General features: G+C 44.7%; 1 protein-coding gene across 3 annotated transcripts in view; it reads left to right on the top strand.

Moving 5' to 3' along the window:
- DTNB (dystrobrevin beta) overlaps positions 1–27,108 on the top strand; it is a 261,550-nt gene that overhangs the window by 69,713 nt on the left and 164,729 nt on the right. For 2 of the 3 annotated variants that reach the window (XM_063441891.1, XM_063441892.1), the window contains exon 7: positions 207–373. In XM_063441891.1, the coding sequence (XP_063297961.1) occupies positions 207–373 (167 nt within the window). Of the gene's footprint in view, positions 1–206; positions 374–14,478; positions 14,604–27,108 lie in introns of all 3 variants that reach the window. The other variant, XM_063441890.1, reaches the window with a different exon arrangement.

Here is a 27,108-nt window from a genome sequence, read left to right on the forward strand (position 1 = left end):
AGTGTCTGTAACACGTTTTGTGTTTTCTCTTTGCAGTGTCTGTAACACGTTTTGTGTGTTCTGTTTGCATTGTCTGTAACACGTTTTGTGTTTTCTCTTTGCAGTGTCTGTAACACGTTTTGTGTGTTCTCTTTGCAGTGTCTGTAACACGTTTTGTGTGTTCTCTTTGCAGTGTCTGTAACACGTTTTGTGTTTTCTCTTTGCAGTGTTCCATCCTGTGGAATGTTCTTTCTGCCTAAATGAAAGTATGATGGGATTTAGGTACAGATGTCAGCAGTGCCACAACTACCAGCTCTGCCAGAACTGCTTTTGGCTTGGCCACGCAAATGGCCCTCATAGCAACCAGCATCAAATGAAAGAGCATTCTTCCTGGGTAAGAACCCCATTTACATTCCAAAATAGTTTTACATCTAAAAATGTTGAAGAAATACTCTTAACTTGTTCAAGTGCTTTATGTGTGTCCTCTTTTTCTCATTTTATAAAAAGTGCAGCTTTGAATAGAAATATTCACTTTTATAAATAAACTTTGTTACGCCCCCCTGGCTATCAATCAGACAACCAGTCATGTTACTTCCTGGTTTGTTTAGCTCAGTGGAGATAAGCTCAAGAGGCAGCAATTGCCCAGAGCACCTGCCTTGCAAAGACTTCTCATTGAGCTGCATTGGGAAGTCTGTGATTGGACAGCCACAGAAAGTCTGGGTGGGGCTAGAAGGGGAGGGTTTGTTGTTAGATATACTCCCAATGAAAAATTAAATAAAAAATGATATGCATGGAAATTTCCATTGGAGGTATATACACCCACACTAACCCTATACAAACCCCCCACTAACCCTATAGAAACCCCCCACTAACCCTATACAAACCTCCCACACTAACCCTATAGAAACCCCCACACTAACACTGTACCAACCCCCCCACACTAACCCTATACAAACCCCCACACTAACCCTATACAAACCCCCCACTAACTCTATACAAACCCCCCACACTAACCCTATACAAACCCCCCACACTAACCCTATACAAACCCCCCACACTAACCCTATACAAACCCCCACACTAACACTGTACCAACCCCCCCACACTAACGCTGTACCAACCCCCCACACTAACCCTATACAAATCCCTCACAATGACCCTATACAAACCCCCCACACTGACCCTATAGAAACCCCCACACTAACACTATACAAACCCCCCACACTAACACTGTATCAACCCCCCCACACTAACGCTGTACCAACCCCCCACACTAACCCTATACAAACCCCCTATACAAACCCCCCACACTGACCCTATAGAAACCCCCCACACTGACCCTATAGAAACCCCCCACACTAACACTGTACCAACCCCCCACACTAACCCTATACAAACCCCCACACTAACCCTATACAAACCCCCCACTAACTCTATACAAACCCCCCACACTAACCCTATACAAACCCCCACACTAACCCTATACAAACCCCCCACACTAACGCTGTACCAACCCCCCACACTAACGCTGTACCAACCCCCCACACTAACCCTATACAAACCCCCCACACTAACCCTATACAAACCCCCCACACGGACCCTATACAAACCCCCCACATGGACCCTATACAAACCCCCCACACTGACCCTATACAAACCCCCCACACGGACTCTATACTGGCCCCCACACTAACCCTATAAAAACCCCTACACTAACCCTATACAAACCCCCCACACTAACCCTATACAAACCCCACACATTAACCCTATACAAACCCCCCCTAACTCTATACAAACCCCCCCACACTGACCCTATTCAAACCCCCATACTAACCCTATACAAACCCCCCCACACTGACCCTATACAAACCCCCACACTAACACTGTACCAACCCCCCCACACTAACCCTATACAAACCCCCACACTAACCCTATACAAACCCCCACACTAACCCTATACAAACCCCCACACTAACCCTATAGAAACCCCCCACACTAACCCTATACAAACCCCCCCACACTGACCCTATACTGGCCCCCACACTAACGCTATACAAACCCCCACACTAACGCTCTACCAACCCCACATTATCGCCATACCAACCATACACTTTACCCAATGCTTACACTAACTCTTACAGTATGCCTACCCTAATCGTACCCTTAACTTCAAGATTAAACTATCTTTAACCCTAAAACAACATTAACCCATTCCCAGCATTAATCCTTACCTTAAACTAACCGTATAGCTAACCATATCCCAAAACTAAATGTTACCCTTCCTACTCTTACTAGATCATCCCCTCCCCTAATCCTAACCTCAATAATCCCAACCCAAACACTAAGATAACCCACTGCTAATATCAATTCTGATATTACAAATGGCTTTCACTATGTTGCCACCATCTAGTGGCCATGTTTAGAATTACACTTAGTGTAATTGTGAGTGTGCCTGGTGGCTGGGATATCAGCCATCTCTGCCATCGGATGCACTGCTTGTGTAAGAGTGGTACATTTCATACATGTTCTGTTCGTCCTATTCATTTAGCATTGTATCGTTACTACAGCCTCCCTGACAACCTAACACTAAAGCCGTCGTTTATTCAATATCTACATCTCAATGCTAATTCCGTGGTCGCCTACTTTGTTTTTATATGATTTCAAATGGCAATTGAAACGGGCATTTTGAACATGAATTTAACCCAATATTTTACTAGTTGTTTGGTCAAATTAACATTTGGTCAGTGAACTGACATGTGCCAATTGTTTGAGCAATTGGACTGTGAACTCGCCCCCGTGAGCCTGCGAGCTTCAGGAAATTAATCAGGAATTTGTGCTCGAAGGAAACAAATTGCCTTCCCCTCCCACCCGCTGTGCGACCCCTCCTGCCTACGTCTATTACTTGTATTTTGTTCTTTTTTGTTTTTTTCTTTTACTTAAAACTTCCTCACTCTGAAATTGCCTCTCCCCTTCCTTCACTGGCTCACTGATTATGGTCCAATCATAGGATTCTGTATTAAGCAGATGTTACATTTTAGGCATTTAGTGCAATAGTTTGGTTGGTCCGTTCTCCCACTACAATGCCCATTCGCTTTGTCCATGTGTGAATCCATTTGTTTAAAATAGAAAGAGAAATTCATCAAATTCTGCCTCTGAATCACAAAGCAAATTAAAATCACTATGGACAAACAAAATCTTTGCACATTAATTACATTTTCTTTAGTGAATTAATTTTTAATTCTGTATTTTTGCAGTGCAAAGAGAAACAAGCACACTTGTTATACCCCAACAGCATAAACAAACATCTTAGAACACATAGTAAAACAAATGTGTGCAGGCGATGGTAATGCCCCATTTTAAAAATGAATAAAAACTCGATCTGTTCTCTTGTCTAACGTTGGACAGATGTTAAACTGACATGCATGAGGAGTAATAGTCAAAACATGACCGATCCGGCCATGGACCCAGGGTTGCAGTGTAGGGCTTGCGTATGATGGCCATGGCAAGTTTACAAGGAGCCTTCATTTCAGGTTGTTAGTTATATGGACAAAATGGAGCTGAGAAAAACAAGGAATTCTGGGAAGAAGACTTGCTGGAGAAATGTATGGGCTGTTTATTACCCATTGTATGCAAATGCCCCAGTCCCCCGCACTGTGTGTCGTCTAGTGTCTGTGAGGAGCTTTAATCACTAAAGTGCCATCTTCTCCTGGAATAAAAAAACTGCAACGGAGGTACTCGACCTGAGTCTTGCTCTCCGCTACAAGTATTCTATAATAAAACATTCTCAGTGTGGGATAGTAAGTGAAAGATCAAGGAATAAATTGTCATATAATGTCCAGCTTTATCCCCCCAGGAGGCCCCCTGTCATGGCATCTAGAGATGTTCTTAAACAAGAGTAAAAAAGGTAACCGGGTAAGCACATTCAGGACCCCAAATCAAAAGCAAAACTATATTCCAAAGGTATAGCTATCAAGAGCGTAAAAAGTTATGCTATTTTACGTCCCTTTATCAAAGAAGACCTGAGGTGTTAGGAATAAAAATAACGGAGTGTGTCCTAGAGAGTCCCATAACACATCCCCCTCTTAGCTGATGCCCTCAAGTAGAGTGCAGTCCAATTGTATGGAGAAGCATTTCAGGCCCAACTTGCAGCCAACGCTGGAGTCATGCCACCTTCAGTTGCTACATGAGCACCACTGTCCCCTTTAGGAACCCTGATTCGGGCCTCAGCAGATAGGAAGATGCAGGTTGAGAAGCCAACCTCTTGCGATGGGGTCTAGCTGCGACCAAAGTCAATTCGTATGGATTTAACGAATGCATGTAAATTCGGTAGTTTATTTCATGTGAATGTTGTAACCCAGATAGCTATGCCATGGAGCATATTAGTGTAATTAAAGACATTGGCTCCATGGCAATTAAACTGTATTCGTGTGGTCTGAGTGCCATTTCCTAATAATGTGCACCCAGACCTGAGCTATCTGGGGATATGTAACATGTCTGTGTTTTATGTATAAAATGTGTCTTTATGCATTTTAAAGTGATAGTCTGTCTTTGTGTCCCCACGTGTGTAATGGAGTTTTTTCTTTGTCCTGGGAGATAATTTAATTACTTCTCCAGGGCAGAGGGGAGGAAGCCAGGATGCATTGTGGGCATGTTTTACTTCTGTATGTCTGTAATTGGTACTTGTCTGTCCGTTGTTACAGTCTTCCAGCTGGTCCCCTAGGGGAGTGTCCACCAGGTGGGAGACCTGCATAAATACAGGGGCAGGTAGCCCTCAATAAAGAGACCACTGCTTGACCCTCAACACGGATCCTTGTCTCGTTCTTGGGGGGATTCACTGTATGCTGATAGAGACTGATTGCCAGGAGTGTAAGCCGCTTGGGAGCTTTTCCTGTTCGTCTGCTAGCAGCTATTCGTGAGGTTCCAGTTCGGGAGTTTGGAGTGCTACCTTATTCCCTTGTATGCAGTTCGGGAGTTTGGTGCATCCACTTATATCCAAATCGTGAGTTTTGGTGATTTTACAGTAGCTGTGCCTGTCTTTGAAATGGGGATTATCGCCTAAACGATTTTAACCCCTTGTCTGCTGAAACGGTCCGTTATAATCAGTGGTTCTTAATGTGAGATGAAGCCTGTATTGTGATCCCTGGCAGGATATATTAACAGCGGGAAACACAGCCCTTCCCGAGGCAGGGTATACGCTATAATCTGTCTCTGTATGTCACTTGTCTTGGGATGAATAGTTTTTTTCCTGTTTGGATTCATCAATCCTAGTAGTTAAAGGGTTACTCCAACCACCATGACCACTTCTGCTTTCAATGTGTTGACGGTGGTGGGATCATTCATTACGTACAGAGATATAGTTAGTTTTGTGCTGGGGGCTAAGACATTCCCAGCACACGTGACTTTGGCGACATATGTGAATTTTTCCTGGGATTCACAATAAGCAGCCAGAGTACGCAGTGCGCCGTCAGCAGGCATTTATGGTCTCCCTCCCATCCATCACTCCCTCCTTCATTGATGTCAGCCCCTCTGCCTATTCTATTCATAGTTCATTCATGTTGTTTTTTAATTCCCACTCTCGCTCTGTCCCTCGATCACCTTGCAAGTTCACAGCGCGCATGCACTCTGAGCCAGCAAAACGATCAAAGGCAGCTCTGTGGGAAACGGCACGAGGCCGCTTGGTGACATCTCATGGAGACGTGGATGGCTACGCTGGGAGCGCCTCTCAGCCCTGGATTCCAGGTAAGTAAAAATAAAACTTTAAATGCAGGTTTCATCGCTAAATTCACAGGTGGGGGGCCTAATGAACAGTACGCTTTGGACATTTTAAATAGAAAACCACAGTTTAAAGAAATAAAATAGATAGTGTTGGAGTAACCCTTTAACCCCTTAAGGACCAAACTTCTGGAATAAAAGGGAATCATGACATGTCACACATGTCATGTGTCCTTAAGGGGTTAAGGTCACTAACATTGCATAATCCCGTTATTTTTTTGACGCAGCATGGCGTTATTAACGATAACTTACCTCTAATTATACGCGTGTGAAGAGAAGGCTCGGTATGCTGCTATTACAGCCTGCAATACCCAATACCGGTGTATTTTATATAGTCCATACTGACATTTCTTGGGACGCAGCGGCCACATTCAGAGGGTTGTTGTATCGTACATCCCACGGGACGCGGGTTTCAGAATTTTTATTTAAATTTTTTTGCAGTTGCTGACTAATGTTCTATGCTACGATTTCAAATAATCTTCTTAATAAGATAAACAGCGCCATGTAATCTCTGAAGGTTTTCATCCCTCAAAGCTTTGCGTAGAAAATAAAAACTGAAAATCGGGTCAATTCATGAAATTGCTGTCTATGTATCCCATGGTTTTGAATTCAATTATTAAAACGATTATGTGAAAGGAGAACATCTTGGTAGTGAAGGAGTTAAAACTAATGTTGCAAAAATGAATGCATAGAAATTGAAAGAATAAACCCTAAATAAAATCAATGTGGCCGTCATTTCCCCTGCGAGATTCCCAGAAAATATTAGATGATGGCCAGATCGAGGCTTCTCCTTATTAATTCATGACTTGCGTTCATAATGCGCCAACATATTCCGGAGCGCTGTACAATTCTCCTTATCACACTTCTAAAACATTTCTTGATCTTGAGAACGTGTGAAGCACCCAGATTTATAAATAATTTCTTCACATTCCACATGCAGTTCAGACTGCCAGCAGCAGAGGGCAGCAGCAGTATTCCAAAGATTGCCATATAAACAGAGCATGCACTGTAGCTCAGGCTGAGGATTCGCTCAAACGTTTTGTTTGAAATGTCTTGGTGGCTGCCATAAACGGGGGGGGGGACTGTATTCTATTACAGTCTGATTCCTGTTCTTATTATATTTGTGGCGGAACCAACCTCGCCACTGTGCATTGGAGGAGCCTGGTTTCCTGCCTGCTGCCTTTTGACTATGGACCGGCATTTAAATACTTTATTTTCCTATGCAGAAAGGTCTATTCATGTATTTCTGCTCTGGCGTTCGTTAGATTCTCGGATTTACTGAATTAACTCATTTAACCCTGATAGCTATGCCATGGAGCCTATTCGTGTAATAAAAGACTTTGGCTCCATGGCAATTGAACTGCATGTGTGTGGTCTGATCGCCATTCAGTAATAATGTGCACTCAGACCTAAGCAATCTGGGGATATGTTGCATGTCTGTATTTTATGTAATAAATGTAACCTTGTGTATTTCATTGTATTTTACTGTCTTTTTACTGCCATGTGCTTAATGTAGTTTTGCCTATGTCCTTGGAGATAATTGGATTACTTCTCAATTATCTCCAGGATAGAAGACTCTGTGGAACTGGTTTTGGCCAGAAAAGCCATGCTTCATTTGGTCACAAAGGATCTATCTTTTGAACCAATTGTGACAAACTGCCATTTGCCACTGGGCATTGTAGGAAACTTATGGCTAGCCTCCTGCCCTACGACTATGGCCCCAGGACATATTGCACGTTAAAAACTATATCTGGGCTTAATGAATTTTCATTATGCCGTCTGTGGCTCTTTAAATGGGCTGTACAGAGACTATGGACACATAGAAGATGTTTAAATGCCTTGTTGGGATTCGGTAGTAAAACCGTTCGTATGGTTCAGTACGAATTCCGTGTGTAAAATATAGGTGGCCGCCATTTCGGGACTTTACACGTGTTCGCGGCCATCTTGCGCACGAACAGCGGTGTTTGCCTGTAACCGCATGGAACTAAAAACGGATACGCGAACAGGCGAACACCGCTGAGTCCTCCAGACCTCCATAAATTCGTACTGAAACTACCGAACGTCCCACCGTTCGGTAGTTATACTTAATCGTCTATGGGGATTTCAGCGAACACCGAGATTCGACTGGATGGCACGAATTTCATGTCTTTTCACCGTACGAACGGAGACCGACCGCAAGGCCAAAACTCATGGAACTATTTTCGGCTAGTTGGTCTGTGCGGTCGGTCAAAACTTTGGAACCCTGTATCTCCCGAACCATTTGTCCGAATTGACTGATTTTCGGATATGTTACTCCCCTGAACAAGGGCTATCCAGCGATGTTGGATTTAAAGTGTACCCCCTGTTTTTAGGGTACATCCAGAACTTGACTAAAAATGTGTACCGGATAATTATGTTATGTGTTTATCTGAGGGGAGCAGACGTGGGGGTGTTACCATGCATATGATTGGTTATTTTCAACCTCCCCCTGGGTGTGTTCCTTCTGTACTGAATCCTAATAAAAAGCAGGCTGGGTATTCCAGTCCTCAGTTCTTCTTGACCCTTCAAAACGTAGCCTCGTCTCGTTATTGGAGGGAATTGCTGTATCACACTGGGGATTGCTATGCTCTGCATATTCCCCTGAGCTTTAATCACTTAGCTCTTTTATGAGCTTGTTCCAGATACGCTCTCCTGGAGGAGAGGTCTTCCCCACACGGTCCTGAATGCTGGAGGTTCATTCCAGGGTGGACGGAAGACGGTGCGGCTCCAGTTAAGCTACGGCGGTTGTGGAGCCTGCGGTGGTTGTGGTGTCGTCTGCAGTGCTTGGAGTCCTCTGAGAGCGCTAGGAGCATCCATCAACGGAGGGTACTCGGTCGGAGTACACGGAGCTCCGTTACACCAATGGACCAATTTGGATTAATTTGACATATGTTTGTATTTGGAGTATGCTGATTCAGAAAATGTAAGTTTTGTGAATGTGACGCATACTTTTAAAGTTATGAATAATGTGGAAAAACTGTATTTCTCTGCCTGTGCTAATTACATTACCCATTGTGTAAGGTAATTGTATCACAGGCAGAGGGGAGGAATTTGTGTGGGAGTGTCTGAGTGTATTGTACGTGTTTATTGGCTGTTTTCAAAAACCCTGTGGGCAGTACTATGTTTGTGGATTGTGAATAAAAGAGGCAGTATGTGCCAGTACAGTCAGTTCTGCTTGACCTTAAAACGAAGTGTCATCTCGTTCTTGGTGGGAATTGGATTGTATGTTGATTGCCAGGAGTGTAAGCTGATTGTATGCTTTTCCTGTTCAGCTTTTTACAGCATTCATATGCTTGAGAGCATTCGTATGCTTCTCCGGTTCGGTGGTTGTGGTGTCTGCTGCAGTCCTTGGAGTCCTCTGGAAGCACTAGGAGCATCCTTCAATGGAGGTACCCAGTCAGGGTGCCCGTCGATCCGTTACAATATTAACCCCTTTACTGGGACAGCCTTGTAGCGGAATGGACGCTTGCTGGAACTGTTTTGGAATAGCGCCTCGTGTCTGGCCGGTAAAACTTTATCACGATGGCATTCCCGTTCTGCCTAACCGATCTGAGTGATTCTTGGATATGCTGGACACTTAGATCGGGGCTACCTGGGAATGTACTATTCATGCGGTTCTTGGGTATAGTTGAGGTACTTTTTGGGTACAGGATATTTTGTTGGATTTTCTGTACCTGGGAGATAATTCAAGTAGAGGAGTTTTCTCAGGCAATTATCTCTTAGGCACAGAGGATCCCAGGATTGAAACCCTTGTATTATTGTATGTGAAACCCCTTGCATGGGACTGGGCCGTGTATGTGACAATAAACTTCAGTTGTACTCCCGGAACTGTGTGTCATCCAATTGCTGTGGAGGAGGTGGGATATTTCCTTGGTGTTTTACTTATTCCTGAGTTTACTTTGGTGGATCCAGCGGAGAAGAGTACCTGCTAGGACTATTACTCCGCTACATTGGTTGGCAACGTCTAGATCCAGAGCTCACGGAGGAACAAGAACCACAGTGGATGTTTAGCATTAATAGATGGACTGTGAATGGAGATTGACTATACCGTCCTGAAACGGTGTACTCTAAAGGATCTCCTAGTGGCAAGAAGGATAGCGGCAAGCCATAAGAATAACGCCACCCTCATTGCCAAAATCATGGCGGAATACCGAATGGACGGCGCTTCGGATCAGCACGAACGGGAAACTACCATATTTCAAAGGGAACTAAAATTCCGTCTATCTTTTTATGGCGAAAACCCATCTGAAATTATTGCCTGAACCATGTCGGAAGTCCAGGAGTTCGTGTTAAAATGGAACGAAAGGCAAAATCCCAAAAGGACCCAGGCAGTGACAATGGTACCAGAGGGTACCTTATGGTGCATTTGAAAACTTTGTAGAGGCGGAGGATGATATTGATGCTTTCCTCCAAGACTTTGAGAGACAATGCATACTACATAGCATCAGTCCAGAAGATTGGGTCCTGCTTTTGGGTAGCAGATTATCAGGGCGGGCAGCCGAAGCCTACCGAACAGTCCCTGATGAGAGTATTAGAGACTATGTTTGTTTGGATGAAGATCATAATATTAGCCAGGTATGCCATCACTCCAGGTGGTTCAGGGAGATGCGGAAAACAGAGAGTGGACATTTCGGCTACACCGAGCCACCAAGGGGTGGGTACAAGCTCATCAAGTGAGTACCATGGAAGAACTGTTGCAGCTGGTACTATTGGAACAATTTTTTTACGGGCTGGCTCCAGAGATACAAGAGTGGGTGCGGGACCGCAATCCCATCACCATCACTGAAGCAGCAAGGCGGGCAGATGTATACCTGGATGCCCGCCGACCTCAAAGACCTGTCTTTCCTCGACCAGCCTTAGCCTTTCTGGACCGGTGGCACAACACAGACAACTTTGTACCTTCAACGCCCCACCACCATTCTTCCACCAGCAGGGCCAGGTACAGTGCCACCTGTGCAAAAAAAATGGGTCACATGCGCAGGGATTGCCCCCAGAACCAAGACCGGGCGCAGTGGATCCACCCTGGGCCACCCCAGCAGCCAGAGCAGCAGCCCACTATTACCAGACGGAGGCCCCCACCCGGTATGCCACTCCAGCACCACTCGTAGAGCACTGGGAGTTCCAGCACAAAACCGACCCGGTTCAAGCCGCGGCAGATAATCGCCAGCATCATCGGCAAAAATTGTACCTTCAGGGCAAGGAGGTTCAAGTGCTCCGTGACACGTGAGCCCCCTTTACCCTGCTAAAGCAACATTTGGTGCCGGACGCAGCAAAGACAGGGAATTCGGTGGCAGTACGGCTAGCCGGGGGAGCGGTTTACGGGTTGCCTACTGCCTGGGTACATTTACATTAGGGAGCGGGGTCTGGAATGGTGGAGGTGGGGTTGATGCCAGAACTGCCAGCGGAAGTACTATTGGGAAATGATCTGGGAAAGCTCACGTCAGCTTTTGAGCCCCACAAGCAGCCGGAAGAACTGTACCCGGTGGTCACCAGGCAAAAGACCCGCACCAGGGACCACAGCTCACACCCGGAGGCTCAGGTAAGTGACCCATCCCAGAGTGTTTACCCTGGGATGCCCCAACTGAGTTTGGGAAAGCATTGACCACTGACCCCACGCTACAGGTATACAGGGATAGGGTCACCTCCAGTCAGGCTGGGTTAGAGGGGGAGAGGTATGTGTAGGACAATGGACTGCTTTACTGTCAGTCAGAGAGGGTAGTGGCTGGGTCGGAAACTATCCCCATTAGACAGCTAGTGGTACCACTAGAGATAGCGGGATGTCGTGCTTGCCCAAAATTAATTTTCGGGATCTCGCTGGATATTAGGCCGTATTGTCAGAAGTGCGAGACTTGCCAGAGAGTAGGTAAGAGGGGAGACTGCCACAAGGCCAAACTTCACCCTCTCCCCGTTATTGAAGACGTGTGTATGACCTGCCTAGAGGGTCTGCCTTGACGTTGGTAGGCGGGCATTCCTTCCAATGGCTATTGGAGAAACTAAATGACCTCCATTTGTTTAAATATACATAGGGATTTAGGAGAGAGCGCAGGTAACTTTTTCTTTGGTTTTTACTGTATGTATTGCGGCTGATGTGTACTGTGGTCGTTGCTGCTGCCCAGCAGTGATGGGAGTGAGCGCAGGACTTTTCTTTTTGTAAATGCCCCTGTGGGTTGATTTATATTGCTGTAACTGCCACTAAAATCAGGGAGTGTATATCCAAACACAGATCTGATATTCAATTAAAGAGAACTGACAATTTTTACTCACACATTCATATCTCAAATGGAATGGCAAGCGATTGATTTTTGTGTCCACACAAACCTTTCTAGATTCATAGACTGGATCCATTTATCCTTGTTCTTGTGATCCCCGATGTTCCCACTGCATCTAGGTTTGTCACACACATATGTATGTGTATATGTTGTTTACATGTATGTGTATATGTAAACAACATATACACATTCATGTAAACAACATGTACATGTAAACAAACATATACCCTATGCCCAAAATAGTTCCATAGATTCGCGGCTAAGTGCCGCTGGGGACCGACCTGGAACCGTGAAGTCTTCATGCTGAAAATAGTTCCAGGGCATTCACTGCTAAATTCCCCTGAAGTCTATTCGCAGTTTTGCTCAATGCGAACGGCCGCCAGGGAGCTAGCATTCGGTTCTATGCACACAAATGAAAGTGCCTGAATCAGAAGAACCAGGGGGAATAAAATATGGGTCTTTACAGTCGCTGACCTGGCCCATAGTCGGTGGACAGGAGGCCAGCTTCCACACTTCTCCAGGAGTCCGTGGCAAACGTCTGTGGAAAGCAGCGTGTGTCACATTGTTTACCTACCCCAGGTTGGGTGGTCCCTTGTGCATTGATGTAATTACGATGACCGCAATGGCTTTCAACCCCTGGAGCAGGATTGTACTTACCTCCGCCGTGATTCACTTCTGGGGGACTGCCTGACAGCCCAGGCACTCTCCCCCACAACTTAGGCACCCACGGGCCACGTGATTGCTCACAGTGCGCTCTCATGGACCCAATAGGAGTCCATGGAGTTGCCTGCACTGTCAAGCAGTTCCCCTAGTGCTGGGGGGGGGAAATGAATTGGTGCACAAAACTGCGTTTGCGTGTGTGTGTGTGTCCAAAGATTGCTAGGGCTGCACTCACCTGAACATGTATACATTTTAGAGTGCTGTTGGGGCCAAAATATACAAAAATACACAATCCAGCGCACTCGCTTATTCACTAAACATCAATTTATGGTGTGCATTGACTTTGTGGAAGGCAATGTATGATCATATAACGTTACTAAACCCACATTATTCTTGCCTAGGTGAGGTGTTTTTATATAAAACGATTATTATTATTATTATTATTATGATATTTATAGAGCGCCGTCAAATTCCGCGGCGCTTTACAATGGGTGGATGAACAGACATGTAGTTGTAACCAGACAAGTTGGACACACAGGAACAGAGGGGTTGAGGGCCCTGCTCAATGAGCTTACATGCTAGAGGGAGTGGGGTAGAATGACACAAAAAGGTAAGGATAGTATTAGACTAGTGACAGTTGCAGTAGAGGAATCAGTTGGGAGCTATTAACCGTTTAATTGATACGCTTTTACGAAGAAGTGGATTTTAATGATTTTTTGAAGGAGTGGAGACTGGGTGAGCATCTAACGGAGGAGGGAAGCGAGTTCCACAGGAACGGTGCAGCCCTCGAGAAATCTTGAAGGCGAGCATCAGAGGTGGGAGTACGGACAGAAGATAGACGTAAGTCTTCAGCAGATCGTAAGGGCCAAGACGGGACATACTTGTGTATAAGGGAGGATAGCTAGGTGGGAGCAGCATTATGTAGAGATTTGAAAGCAAGAACCAGAATTTTAAATTGAGCTCTATATTTTATAGGAAGCCAATTACAATCTGTAAGACTTGAAATCGCTGTTTAGTAAACAATTTTATACTAAATATATTTTTATATTACATATTATACATATATTTGTGACTAAGTGGCTACTTAGAAAGAAGGGACATACCCATTTTGAATACCTTGGGTTGTCTACTTTTGCAAATGGTAGGCCATGATGGGGGTCATTCTCATTCCTGGGCTACCATACTGTCTCAAAGGCAACGTAACCAATCTGGCGAATCTCAAATTGCTGAAACAGAAATTGGCAAATCTTTCCGGGAAATGACAATATTTCTTAATTTCTCACACTTTTTTAGATTTTATTCATATAAATTTATGTTCCATATATAAATATGTGATATGAAATGATTAAAATGAATATAATAAGTGTGGGTGCATTTAATATGAAAGAGTTATGGTTAAGCAGACATATAGCACAAATTCGAGGATTTGTTTAGATTTCTTGCGATCAGAACGTGTACAGTGGGCTCCGTCCTTGAGACGTTAAACATTGTGGTGTTAGTTGGATCCGCAGCTTGACATAGACACTGTGTCGAAACATTGCGGGTCATTTTAAGGTAAAAAAAATCAATCTTCATTTGATTGACTGAGTGTAGCGGCTCCATTATAACATACATAGCGCACCTGCCTGGAACGTCCTCTGTCCTGTATGAATGCTGACTTTATTTGTTATTATCTGATTAAAGCCCCCCGCGTGGTGTAAGGCCAGCCCCCGCTTATAAATTGGATGGCCTCGATATTCTCAGCGTAACGCTGTCCTTCTCTCTGTTTGTCTTTTTACAGAAATCCCCTTCGAAAAAGTTAAGCCATGCAATCAGTAAATCTCTTGGCTGTGTCCCCAGCAGAGAGCTGCCTCACCCTGTATTTCCTGAGCACCCAGAGAAACCACTCGATCTGGCTCAAATAGTGTAAGTAGAGTATCATTATTATAAGCCGTAACGTTAATTATGGTAACTGTCATCAGAGATAACCAAATAATGTCACCAGTAATCGGAGATAACCAAATAATGTCACCGGAGATAACCAAATAATGTCACCGGAGATAACCAAATAATGTCACCGGAGATAACCAAATAATGTCACCGGAGATAACCAAATATTGTCACCAGTAATCGGACATAACCAAATAATGTCACCAGTAATCGGACATAACCAAATAATGTCATCGGAGATAACCAAATAATGTCACCGGAGATAACCAAATATTGTCACCAGTAATCCGAGATAACCAAATATTGTCACCAGTAATCCGAGATAACCAAATATTGTCACCAGTAATCCGAGATAACCAAATAATGTCACCGGAGATAACCAAATAATGTCACCGGAGATAACCAAATAATGTCACCAGTAATCGGAGATAACCAAATAATGTCACCAGTAATCCGAGATAACCAAATAATGTCACCGGAGATAACCAAATAATGTCACCGGAGATAACCAAATAATGTCACCAGTAATCCGAGAACCAAATATTGTCACCAGTAATCCAAGATCCAAATATTGTCACCAGTAATCCAAGATCCAAATATTGTCACCAGTAATCCAAGATAACCAAATAATGTCACCGGAGATAACCAAATATTGTCACCAGTAATCCGAGAACCAAATATTGTCACCAGTAATCCGAGATAACCAAATAATGTCACCGGAGATAACCAAATAATGTCACCGGAGATAACCAAATAATGTCACCGGAGATAACCAAATAATGTCACCAGTAATCGGAGATAACCAAATAATGTCACCAGTAATCGGAGATAACCAAATAATGTCACCGGAGATAACCAAATATTGTCACCAGTAATCCGAGATAACCAAATAATGTCATCGGAGATAACCAAATATTGTCACCAGTAATCGGAGATAACCAAATAATGTCACCAGTAATCGGACATAACCAAATAATGTCATCGGAGATAACCAAATAATGTCACCGGAGATAACCAAATATTGTCACCAGTAATCCGAGATAACCAAATAATGTCATCGGAGATAACCAAATATTGTCACCAGTAATCCGAGATAACCAAATAATGTCACCGGAGATAACCAAATAATGTCACCGGAGATAACCAAATAATGTCACCAGTAATCGGAGATAACCAAATAATGTCACCAGTAATCCGAGATAACCAAATAATGTCACCAGTAATCCGAGATAACCAAATAATGTCACCGGAGATAACCAAATAATGTCACCAGTAATCCGAGAACCAAATAATGTCACCAGTAATCCGAGAACCAAATATTGTCACCAGTAATCCGAGAACCAAATATTGTCACCAGTAATCCAAGATCCAAATATTGTCACCAGTAATCCAAGATAACCAAATAATGTCACCGGAGATAACCAAATATTGTCACCAGTAATCCGAGATAACCAAATATTGTCACCAGTAATCCGAGATAACCAAATATTGTCACCAGTAATCCGAGATAACCAAATAATGTCACCGGAGATAACCAAATAATGTCATCGGAGATAACCAAATAATGTCATCAGTAATCCGAGATAACCAAATAATGTCACCGGTCACCGTAAAGAATCAAATAATGTTACCGGAGATAACCAAAGAATGTCACCGGTAATATATGTCACCTGAGATAACCGAATAATATCACCAGTAACCTGAGATAACCAAAGAATGTCATTGGAGATAATAAGATCATGTTACCAGTTACTGGAGATAATGGGATCATGTTACCCGTCACTGGAGATAAGAGTCGTGCTACTGGTCATAGGATCGCGTTACTCTACTTACTGTTTTTAGTTTTGTTTTTTACATTAAAATGTTCTTAATTTAGTGTAGATTCTTGACCCCCTCCTTGTTTAAAAAAAAAATAGGGGGGGGGGGGGGGTTGCAGGGTGGGGGGCAAGGTTATAAAAGCCAGACTCCTCTCTGCAGCCAGATCTTGTAAAATCATCTATCATAAAGATCTCTGGTCCAGTCCAAGCCTTCATTGTGGAAATACTGGGCATTGCTGTCAATTGATAGAAAGAGGCGTGTGTTTGGTAAAATTGATGCATTTCTCAGAAAAGGCGATGTTTTATATTATGTGCACCAAAGCAATCACGTTAAAGGGATACTCCGCTGATTTATTTGTTGTTAATGAGTTCATAATCTAATAAATGTTTTAATATGATGTATTTTTGCATACTTAGAAATTTATAGTTATTCCTACAACAAATGTTTTACAGAATACTACACTATAAGCCTGCCTCCTGGCCTCCACATTCCTTATCAGTGTACATACACATCTCCGCCGCTGACAGCACGGAGCCGTATAGCCTGCATACACAGCTCAGCCACTGACAACACAGAGCCACGCAGCCTACATACACATGTCACGGCACAGCCCGACTTTAAAAGGCTGCCCCTTTAAGAGACCTGGCTGGGTTTGAACTCACAGCTCCAGCATCCCAGTCAGGTTCTCTGGATTAAGCAGCACTGATCCACCAGCAGCCCTTTTCCAATTAGGGTCAGCTGCTTCTAATTAGCCGGCTGTAAAAGCCAGCCCTGCCTGAAACCTAGTATCTGGTCATTTTGCCTGTTTGGTGTTTCCTGCCGGATCTTTGCTACACTGCTGACTGATTTCCTGGACTCTGACCTCTGCCTGCTCTACCGACCACGTTCCTCCGCTGCCAGCACTGACTTCTGCTTCTCGTCTGACCCTGCCTTTGGATTACCCCTTTATCTGTACTGTGTTTTGGGATTTTGTCTCCTCCTTGTGCCATCTCCTGCAACTGGGCTCCAACTCCTGGTAAACTGTTCCATAAGTCCTCAGGTGACTGTTAAATAATGACCAGATCCTTACCATGGAGCCCGCGGAGATGTTGAATGTCCTGACTACCATCACAATGCAAGTGACCCTCCTGTCCCAAACCGTAAGTGAATTGCAGCGTGATTTTGCTAAGTTAAATAGGAACACACACCATGCTCCTGAACCTCATATTGCATTACCTGACCAGTTAAAAAAGTCCTGGAAAAGGACTGAACTGCGATCATTTATCACAGCCTGCGAACTGCTCTTCACTTTAAAACCACGCACATACCCCAATGATTATGTGAAGGTTCGCACTACTATTGCCCTGCTGTCGGGTTAACCCCAAACCTGGGCACACCAACTCCTGCACTCAAACAGTCCAATACTGGACTCATGGGACTCCTTTGCTGCAGCAATGCGTACATTATACAATGACACCCTGAGACCCTCTGCTGCACGCACTGCCCTCCGTTCCCTCCGGCAAGGGAGAAGACCAGTGGAGGATTATACAACAGATTTCCGGGAGCTAGCTGCTGACACCGGTTATAATGAGACTGGTCTAATAGAGCAATACAGATTGGGTCTGTCTGAGACATTAAAAGATGAACTATCCAGAGTTGGGGTACCCACTTCATTGGAAGATCTGTTCCTTCTGGTCACCCAGCTAGATCGCCGGTTCAGAGAAAGAAAGCAGGAGCAATTTTAAACAAGCTTTTTGCCCCAGCAACGTTCCAAACCCTCTGGTGAGACCTAAACCTCTATCCCCACCATGGACATAGAGGAACCTATGCAAATTGGAACACTGAATACCATGCTCACGGTAAATGAAAAAGTCAGAAGGAGAGCCAAAGGCTTTTGCTTCTATTGTGGCAAGGGAGGCCACTATATCAGCTATTGCCCGATACGTCCTCCTCGCCCATGTGGGGGCTCTGTGTCACCATCCAGCAAGTCCTCCATGGCAGCCTATGAAACACCTTTGTTGCTGTGGTACAACTCTGCATGCTAATGGACCGTAAAGACCACCTAACCAGACCAATGGCACCATTGTTATGGTACTTTTTCAGTAAACCAAAATGTTTAAGTGTCTATCTGTTCCTGTCCGAATTAAAGAGAATTGAATTGCGTATATACGCTGAAGTAATTCAGTCTGACACACGGAGTTCAGGTTAAAATAACTTCGAGGAAATTTATTGGCAAGTGCAGAATCAGCGGGCGCGCAGGCCCTTTTAAGAGACATTTTCGTCATCATTGATTATCAAGATATCAGTGAATAAACATCATTAATTGGATTAATTGTTAAGTGTCTGGGTTAGTGTCCACCTATCAATATAATTAATTGGATCAAAAGCTAAGTGGTTAGTTCCGTGTCCACCCACCAAGAGGTGGTACTTTTCCGGACACGGGTGGGGGACAAGGGGTCTTGAGCGTCATTTTACTCGGTCGGTGATGTCAAATCTCGTGGTTAGGTGCAAGGTCTCTTATGAATAGAACATTTCATTACTACTGTGTTCTCATGGCCTTTAAATTATATTATGTTGCGAGTTAGGGGAAATTCAACAGTTCCTGGGTTAGTCATATCCTTATGGAGAATACTGTCCTTGTCTATTGTATTAGATGTGCTGAGAAATACTGTCATGTAATGTAGTTTTCATATGAAGAAGTCAGGTTATGAGGACAAAATGGAGGATTTGTCACAGTATCAGGTTAATACAGAGTTAGAGCAGCAATTCAATATAAATACAATAAGATTTTTAATAATTCTACATCAGTCCCCCCTATGAAATGTTAGATTCTAAGAGATAAAAACTTTATTTGTTAATACCAGAAGACGTGTTAGCCCAAAGGCACAGAAACCCCGTGGCCGCTAGCTAGGTGTTAATGCAAAGTGCAAGTCTGTCCCTATTTTCTGACCCTATTAGGCTAGCTCATCTGTCAGTATGGCTCTCGAACACTTCACACCCAAGGGTATCCCATGGCAGCTAACCCACCACTTCTCCACATGGGGCCTTTACCATTCACCGACAGATGCTGTCCCTAAGGTGGTCCCTTCCTAGAATTCTCGCACTTTATCATCAAAAGGGATGGATTGCAGCGGCAAACAGGGTGAGTTGAGATCCTGGAAATCTTGGTCATCAACATCAAGTAATGTGAAAGTGGGTGCCGCTTGGTCAATAGTCTTCGTGAGAGCTTTCCTCAGGCAGGGGAAGACACAACAAAAGAGAAGAGCAAAGATAAAAAGAGAAATTAGTATTGCCATACCAATATGCATTAAAGCCTTTTTCCAACCCGTCATCCAACCAAACCATCTGTCCCAGGGATCTTTTATCCCAGAATTCCTTTTTAATTCTTCTGAGAGGTCATTTAATTTTGCTATGGCTAATGTAACTTTACCATTAGGACCTGTGTTTTCTGGGATGTAGGTACAACATGTCATGGTGTCGGGCAAAATTTTACATACCCCTCCTTTTTCGGCTAGGATCATATCCAGGGCTATTCTATTTTGGAAGGCCATTTGGGATGTTGCCTGCAACTGTTCGGCTAATCCCTGAAGGGCATCTCTGGTGTAATTAACGAAACGCTGTTGATTGTAATAAATGTAGTTTATCCAATTTAAGTTCTTGTTTGCAGTAACTATGGTGAAAATTGATTCAAATCCTGCAGCAACTTCATCTCTTGCTTTAAATTCATTGGGTACCCCCCTAGGCACCCCAATGGCATCAATGTAAATGTGAGGGTCAAAACTTCCTTTTACTGGGGCTTCACGCTTGGCCTTAGTGTGGCTGGACTCATGGGTGTGGGTGTGTGTGTCAGAAATAATGTGTATAGGCATAATGGCCTTGGCCAATGTACACTCCCCCCACCACTCTGTGTCCATTCTGGATCTTAACTGTAAATCCCCACATAACCAGTAAATATCTCCCAGTGACCTAGTGTGCTGCTGCAGCAAACGTACAGGAACAGTTCTATATGTAGTACAATAACCTGCGGGAAAGTTACCCACAAATTTACCAATCCCATCATGCTTGACATAGCAAGTGTAATTACCTTTATATACGGTAACACCATGAGGAGGTCTTACATTTTTGGCTATAAGAGGATACTCCGCTGTCCATGCTTGACATTGAGACCTGTTGAAATTATATTGGTAGGCAAAAAGACTTAAAATGCAATTTTCATCATTTACTGGCAGGGTTAAAGGTACAGTGCCCAGATGAGGCCGGGCACCACCACACACATAGCATGCGGTTCGGTTATGTTTGTTGGCATTATATTTCATCCATTCTAACCATAGGTTAACATCATTAAAACCTGTTTCAGCGGCCATAGTATCTTCAAAGGTGGGGTTAGCAATGGCCATCATGTCCTTAAAGGACTGGATGTGTGGTTTTAATGGGTTTGTGACCATATGAGTAGCTCCTCGCCACTCAGGGGAATTACACATATCTTTAAGGTAGAAATGCCCTAATTTAGTATAGGAACCCTTTTTCCAGTACATTCCCAATACATACTGGTCTGCATCTGTTGGGCTTGGATGCTCAACATTAAGAATTAATTTCATTGGTGTGCCTCCTCCAGGCTTTCTCAGAGTCATTCTTTGAAGGAGGGACCTACCATGATCGTCTACTTTAGATAAGGCACTTTTTGGCTTGTAGCCCCAGGAAGGCCCGGCATTCCATCCCGCCGCCCCCCAATGGCCACAATCATGTCCCCATTGTTTGTCAACTACACAAACATATGGATCTTTTACATGAGGGATATCTCTATAGATATTCTGGATCTGTGTTGTAGTGAATGGGCATTCTACGATGTCACAATAATCAAAGGTATAGGTAGCCACACGGGTACATGATGAATTATACCAGAAGGTGTACCCACTAGCATCTTTAGTGATGGCTACTTGCTGGGCCTTAATTAAACTAATTAAGGAGACAATGTACCAGAGGTACATGGTTGTGCGGTATCTGCTTCCTCTGGGGCAGGAGACTTCTTGCAGTGGGAAGCGTGGATCCAATGTGGCCTGCCGGCCAATTTGACGGAAGTTGCGGTGATCAGGAGAACTTGGAATGGCCCGTCAAATCTTGGTTCCAGGGAGTTTTTCCGCACGAACTTCTTAACCAGAACCCAATCTCCGGGAAGCAGGTTATGGGTACCTGTGTTCAGATCAGGATCTGGAATTGAAGAGAAAACTTGGGCATGTATTTTGTTCAAGGCACTTGCAAGTTCAGTTACATAGTCTACTAAAACATCTGATTGAAGCTGTAACTGCTGTGGATAATAACAACCTAGCCTGGGTGCTGTCCCAAATAGAATTTCATATGGGGATAACGAGTGTTTCCCTCTAGGTGTGTGCCTAATGCTGAACAAAGCTATTGACAGACTTTCTGGCCAGGGCATTTTTGTTTCTTGTGACATTTTTAACATTCTGGCTTTTAGAGTGCCATTCATGCGCTCTACTTTACCACTACTTTGTGGGTGGTAAGGGGTGTGGAAGGCTAGGGTCACTCCCAGAGCAGTCCAAATTTCTTTAGTCACTGTTGCTGTAAAGGCTGGGCCTTGATCACTTTCAATGACTTCTGGAAGTCCAAATCTACATACAATGTCTGTAAGTAGGCGTCTTGCGGTTGTTTTTGCAGTGATATTGGCTACAGGGTAGGCTTCTGGCCAGCCTGAGAACATATCCACCATTACTAGTGCATATTCATGAGACCCACTCTTGGGCATTTGGATATGATCAATTTGAATTCTCTGGAATGGGTACATGGGTTTTGCTAGGTGCTTTGCAGGCACCTTGATTGGTCTTCCTGGATTACATTTTGCACAAATGACACAGGCCCTGCAGAAGCTGTTGATCAGGGTTGTGATTCCAGGTGCTTCATAATATTTTTGAATGAGGGCGGCCATTAGGTCTTTTGACAGATGTGCAGGCCCATGGGCCCATTGGACAACTGCTGGGTATAAGCTTCTTGGAAGGCAAAATTTAGAATTGTTGTAGTAAATTCCGTCCTTTAGGACAGCTCCTTTCTTCTTCCATTTCTGGATTTCTTCAGGGGTAATTGCAGCTTGTTGTTCTCGCAAAATTCTTAGGTCAGTAGGAAGAGTTTGCAAGGTAAAGATAGGAACTTCTTCTTCTTGACCGGACACTTCTTCATCCACTTCCTGCAAATCTCTGGCCGCTTGCTTAGCAGCCTGGTCAGCTAAATGGTTGCCCTTTGCTTCATCTGAATCCAATTTCCCATGTGCCTTTACTTTCAAAACGGCCACTTCTTCAGGGAGTAGGAGGGCATCCATTAGTTCCTTGATTGCAGAGCTGTGTTTGACTGGTGTACCGGCAGTGGTAAGAAATCCTCTTGTCTTCCAAATGAGGCCGAAGTCATGTGCCACACCCAGAGCATATCTTGAATCTGTATAGATGTTGGCACGCTTTCCCTTGGAAATCTTGCATGCTGAAGTCAGGGCTTGCAATTCAGCTTCTTGCGCAGACATTGCTGGCGGTAGAGGTGATGACTTGAGAACTTCCTCTGTTGTGGTTACGGCATATCCTGTATGGTATTTTCCTTCTTCATCAGCATACCTTGAACCATCCACAAACAGAGTAAAATCCGGATCCGGTAATGGATTCTCATGCACAGTTGGTAAGTGTACTGTTTCCATTTTCATCTGTTCGAAACAGTCATGAGGAGTTTCTGGGTCATAGTCATTTGTTATAACTAGGTCTTTAAATTCTTTTTCTAGGAAGTGGCGTGGCCATGCTTCCAGAAGGTCAGTTGTTGGGTATTTGACAATACCATTTTCCTGTAGCTGTTCTTCATCCATGGTGGCCCATAACTTTGCCATGGGCCCAAGATCATTCCATGACTTTGTCTTCAATTTGGTAACAGGAATATGTGGGATAGCAGTATCCCAATGGCGGTAAAGGTAGTTAAGTTGTTGAGGTAATTGGACCAAGACCATGCTATTGCCTTCAGAGTCACAATAGAAATCTTGAGCAGTGAGCTTAACATCAGTCCAATGGTAGAGCTCATCTTCATAGCAAGGCTCGGGAGTAATGTCTGGTTTGTACCACATGGTACAGAAGGCGTAATCTGGGCCTTCACAGAGAGGCTTTTCATCTTCATAAAATGTCAAATGTGGATGCATGACTTTCTTGATACATCCACAAAGCAGGTAAATGTAGGTTTCATCTGTGATAAATCCATAATAGATACCCCCCTCAGGGAGTGGAAGAAGAGTGGATGGGTTAAGAACTTGACATCTTTGGATGGAAATGTTGTCAGGTAGAAGAAGATGGCACTGCAGGCGTAGGTGTCTGGCTGGAGACACGTGCTTGAGCTGGACTTGGTTGATGATGGCAGAAATGTCATGAGGGGCCAAAACAACCAGGGGGTGGCCAAGGACCAGGTCTGAGGTTCTTTCTATGAGCTCTCTTGCAGCAAAAACAGCCCTGAGACAGGAAGGGGTCCCTCTGGCCACAATGTCCAGTTGACATGAGAAATATCCAATAGGCCTCTGGCGGCCTCTTAAGTCATTAGTTTGGGTGAGAACTCCTGTTGCGTGGCCTTGTCTTTCAGAGACAAATAATTTGAAAGGTTTGGAGTAATCAGGTAGGCCCAAGGCAGGAGCAGAAGCAATGGCACGCTTAAGGGATTTGAAATTGTCCAGAGCTTCGTTGGTCAGGCCGAATGGATCTGACTTGAGTGCATCGTAGAGAGGTTGCATAAGCAGAGAGGCCTCTGGGATCCATGCTCTGCAGTAGGAAATGAGGCCTAAGAAGGCATGAAGAGATTTTGAAGTCCTTGGGGGTTGAATGTCCAGAATTGTTCTGACTCGGTCCCGAGTGAGATGTCTGGTACCTTGAGATAGGCAATGTCCAAGGAAAATCACAGAAGGTTGACAGAATTGCAGCTTGAGAAGTGAAGCTTTGCATCCTTGTTCTGCCAAATAGCAAAGCAGACTGATTGAACATTTTTCAGTAGTGGGTATATCATCTCCACAGAGCAACAAATCATCCACATACTGGAGTAAAACAACTTCTGGATGCTCAGCTTGCCATGGGTCAAGAATAGTACACATGGCTTTGGCAAATTGACTTGGGGAATTTTGTGCCCCTTGGGGCATGACAGTCCATGTATATTGTTGCATTTCATGGGTGAAAGCGAACAGGTATTGACAGGATGGATCTAGAGGGACACTGAAAAAGGCATTAGCTAGATCAATGACTGTGAAGTATTTTGCAGAAGGTGGGACGCCAGAGAGCAGGGTATGGGGGTTTGGTACAAGAGGAGTGTCCAGGACAGTGGCTTCATTGACTGCACGGAGATCCTGAACCATCCTGTACTTTACTGGCTCACCTTTTAGAGTCTTTTTCTTCACAGGAAATAATGGAGTATTACATTCTGATTTACACTCCACTAAAGCACCCTTTTCCAGGAGCGCTTTGATGTGAATAGAAATGGCTGCAGCCTGTGCTGGTTTTAGAGGATATTGTGGTTTCCTTGGTAACTTAGCTCCTGGGATAAGCTTAACCACCACAGGTGGGACATTTAGATGACCTATATCCTCTGGGCCTGAGGACCATAACTTAGCAGGCACCTGAGTTTTTAACTCATCTGGGAAATTGGACCTAGGTTCTGCTGCTTGCTCATTGGATATATCTAATTGCAGCATCAAAGGTATGGAGCACAGGGCTGAAGTGTCAGAAACAGATAGAGGTGTAGACATTTCTACCTGTCCATCTGGAGTGAAGGTTATAGACGCCTGTAGGCGTGAAAGGACATCAGCGCCTAACAGGTTAATTGGGCATGTGGAGGAAACTACAAAACGAGCAAGTAAGCTTGTGCCAACCCGCAGAGGGGTTGTTAGAGGACTGTGTCTCGGTTGGCCATCCACTCCAACACAGGAGACATCAATACTTGACAAGAAAGATGGGTCTGGCAGGTCTTGTTCTCTGAGAACACTTCGGGCTGCGCCTGTGTCAATAAGAAATGTGGTAGGTTGGCCTTCAATGGGTAAAGTTACTGTGGCAAGTGGCCCCCCTCCCTTATCCCCTGTAAACACTGCCATGACAGGGGTTAATGACACAGGTTTGCCAATTTCCTAATCATCATCTGGTTCCTCAACAATTGGAACCGTTTTCATGGTCTTAGGGGCCGGGGCAGGCTTGGGAAACTTTTTGGGCTCCCCTGTAGGAAACTTTTTGGGCTCCCCCGGTTCCCTTTTGGGTTCTGGACAGTCACTTCTGTAGTGTCCCTTAGCCCCACAATTAAAACATGATACGTCCTCTAACTTGACTCCCTTGGTGCCAGGGGTGATGGGGGTGGCACGGGCCACCATGAGAGGAGCTGAATTGGGTCTTCTGGGGGTTTGGGCAGATTCCAAACCTCTAGCAACTAGGAGTAACGTATCTAGGGGAACAACCTTGTATTCAGGGCGTGCAGCAATGATTCCCTTGCGTATGGAATCTTTAACACCTTGGACAAACGCACCTGATAGCATTTGTGAATGAATTTTGTCAGTGAGATCAAATCCCAAATCTGTAAACATTTGATATAATCTTGCATGAAACCTTTCCACTGATTCTCCTTTGTCTTGCACAACATCAGTAAGGCCAGCAGCTTGATCTGCAAGTTTATCCTTAGCCCAATCTCTCAATTGATTGCAAAAGGTTACTCCGGAGGGATAATCAACATCACTTGTAAGCAGATCTGTACTGAGGTGGCGGGCCATGCTGGGCCAGTATGCATCCCCTGCTTTAATAGCACAAATGCTCAGTAGGTCACGCCAGGCGGCGGAATAAGTCTTTTGTATCTGAACTATCCCTCGGTAAAAAGGCATAGGCTGTTTCTCTGGGTCAGGGAGAGATTTCATTAAAGCACTAGCTTGTGTGGGGTTAAAAGCGACATATTTAGGAGGGGCCTGTTCTCCCCGACCCTGATGGCCGAAGGGATCTTCAATAGAACGGTGGGCTCTCGCAGCCTCCATTGAAACCTGGGACAGCCTGTCATCCTCTCCCTCATCTAACTCTATTATCTGGGACCTTCTGCGTGAGGGGATCACCTGAGGAGACAGGGCCGGGGGATAGGAGGGAGCTCCGGAGGCGGGAGTTGCCATTGGGTCATAATCTTGGGACCGGTAATCACCGGGAAGCACCGGCATCAGGGGTGCTGAATGGCTGGGGGCCGCCATATTGGAGGCGGGGAAGGAAGTTGCATTGGGGTTAAGGGAAGATGTGGCGGCCATGTTGGATGTGGGCACATCCGGGGCAGACTGAACCGGACTGGGCATGACCGGAACCTGGGGAGTGGCTTGGGGAAAGGGGTATGGCCAGTGAGGATAGGGGTATGGGAAGGGGTATGGCCAGGCCATTTGGGTGGGAGTTGGGGCGGAACCTGGAGTGGGCAGTGAGGTTGGGGAGGGATTAGCAGAGGGGGTGGGAAACTGGGCTGTGGTCGGGGCGGGCGAGGGAGAGGGTGGGGAAGAGTCAGTAGAGGCGGGTGAAGAAGGAGGAGCCGGAGTGGGATCAGCAAGATTGACAGTGGCAGGAGAGGAGGGGTTAGAGAACTGGGCAGATGCAGATGGGAGGGTAGGATTATCTACGGAGACAAAGTGTGAGGAAGGAATGGCAGATGAGATGTTAGCATTAGACTC

Source organism: Pelobates fuscus, chromosome 2, assembly GCF_036172605.1.
Source record: "Pelobates fuscus isolate aPelFus1 chromosome 2, aPelFus1.pri, whole genome shotgun sequence".
NCBI lineage: Eukaryota > Metazoa > Chordata > Amphibia > Anura > Pelobatidae > Pelobates > Pelobates fuscus.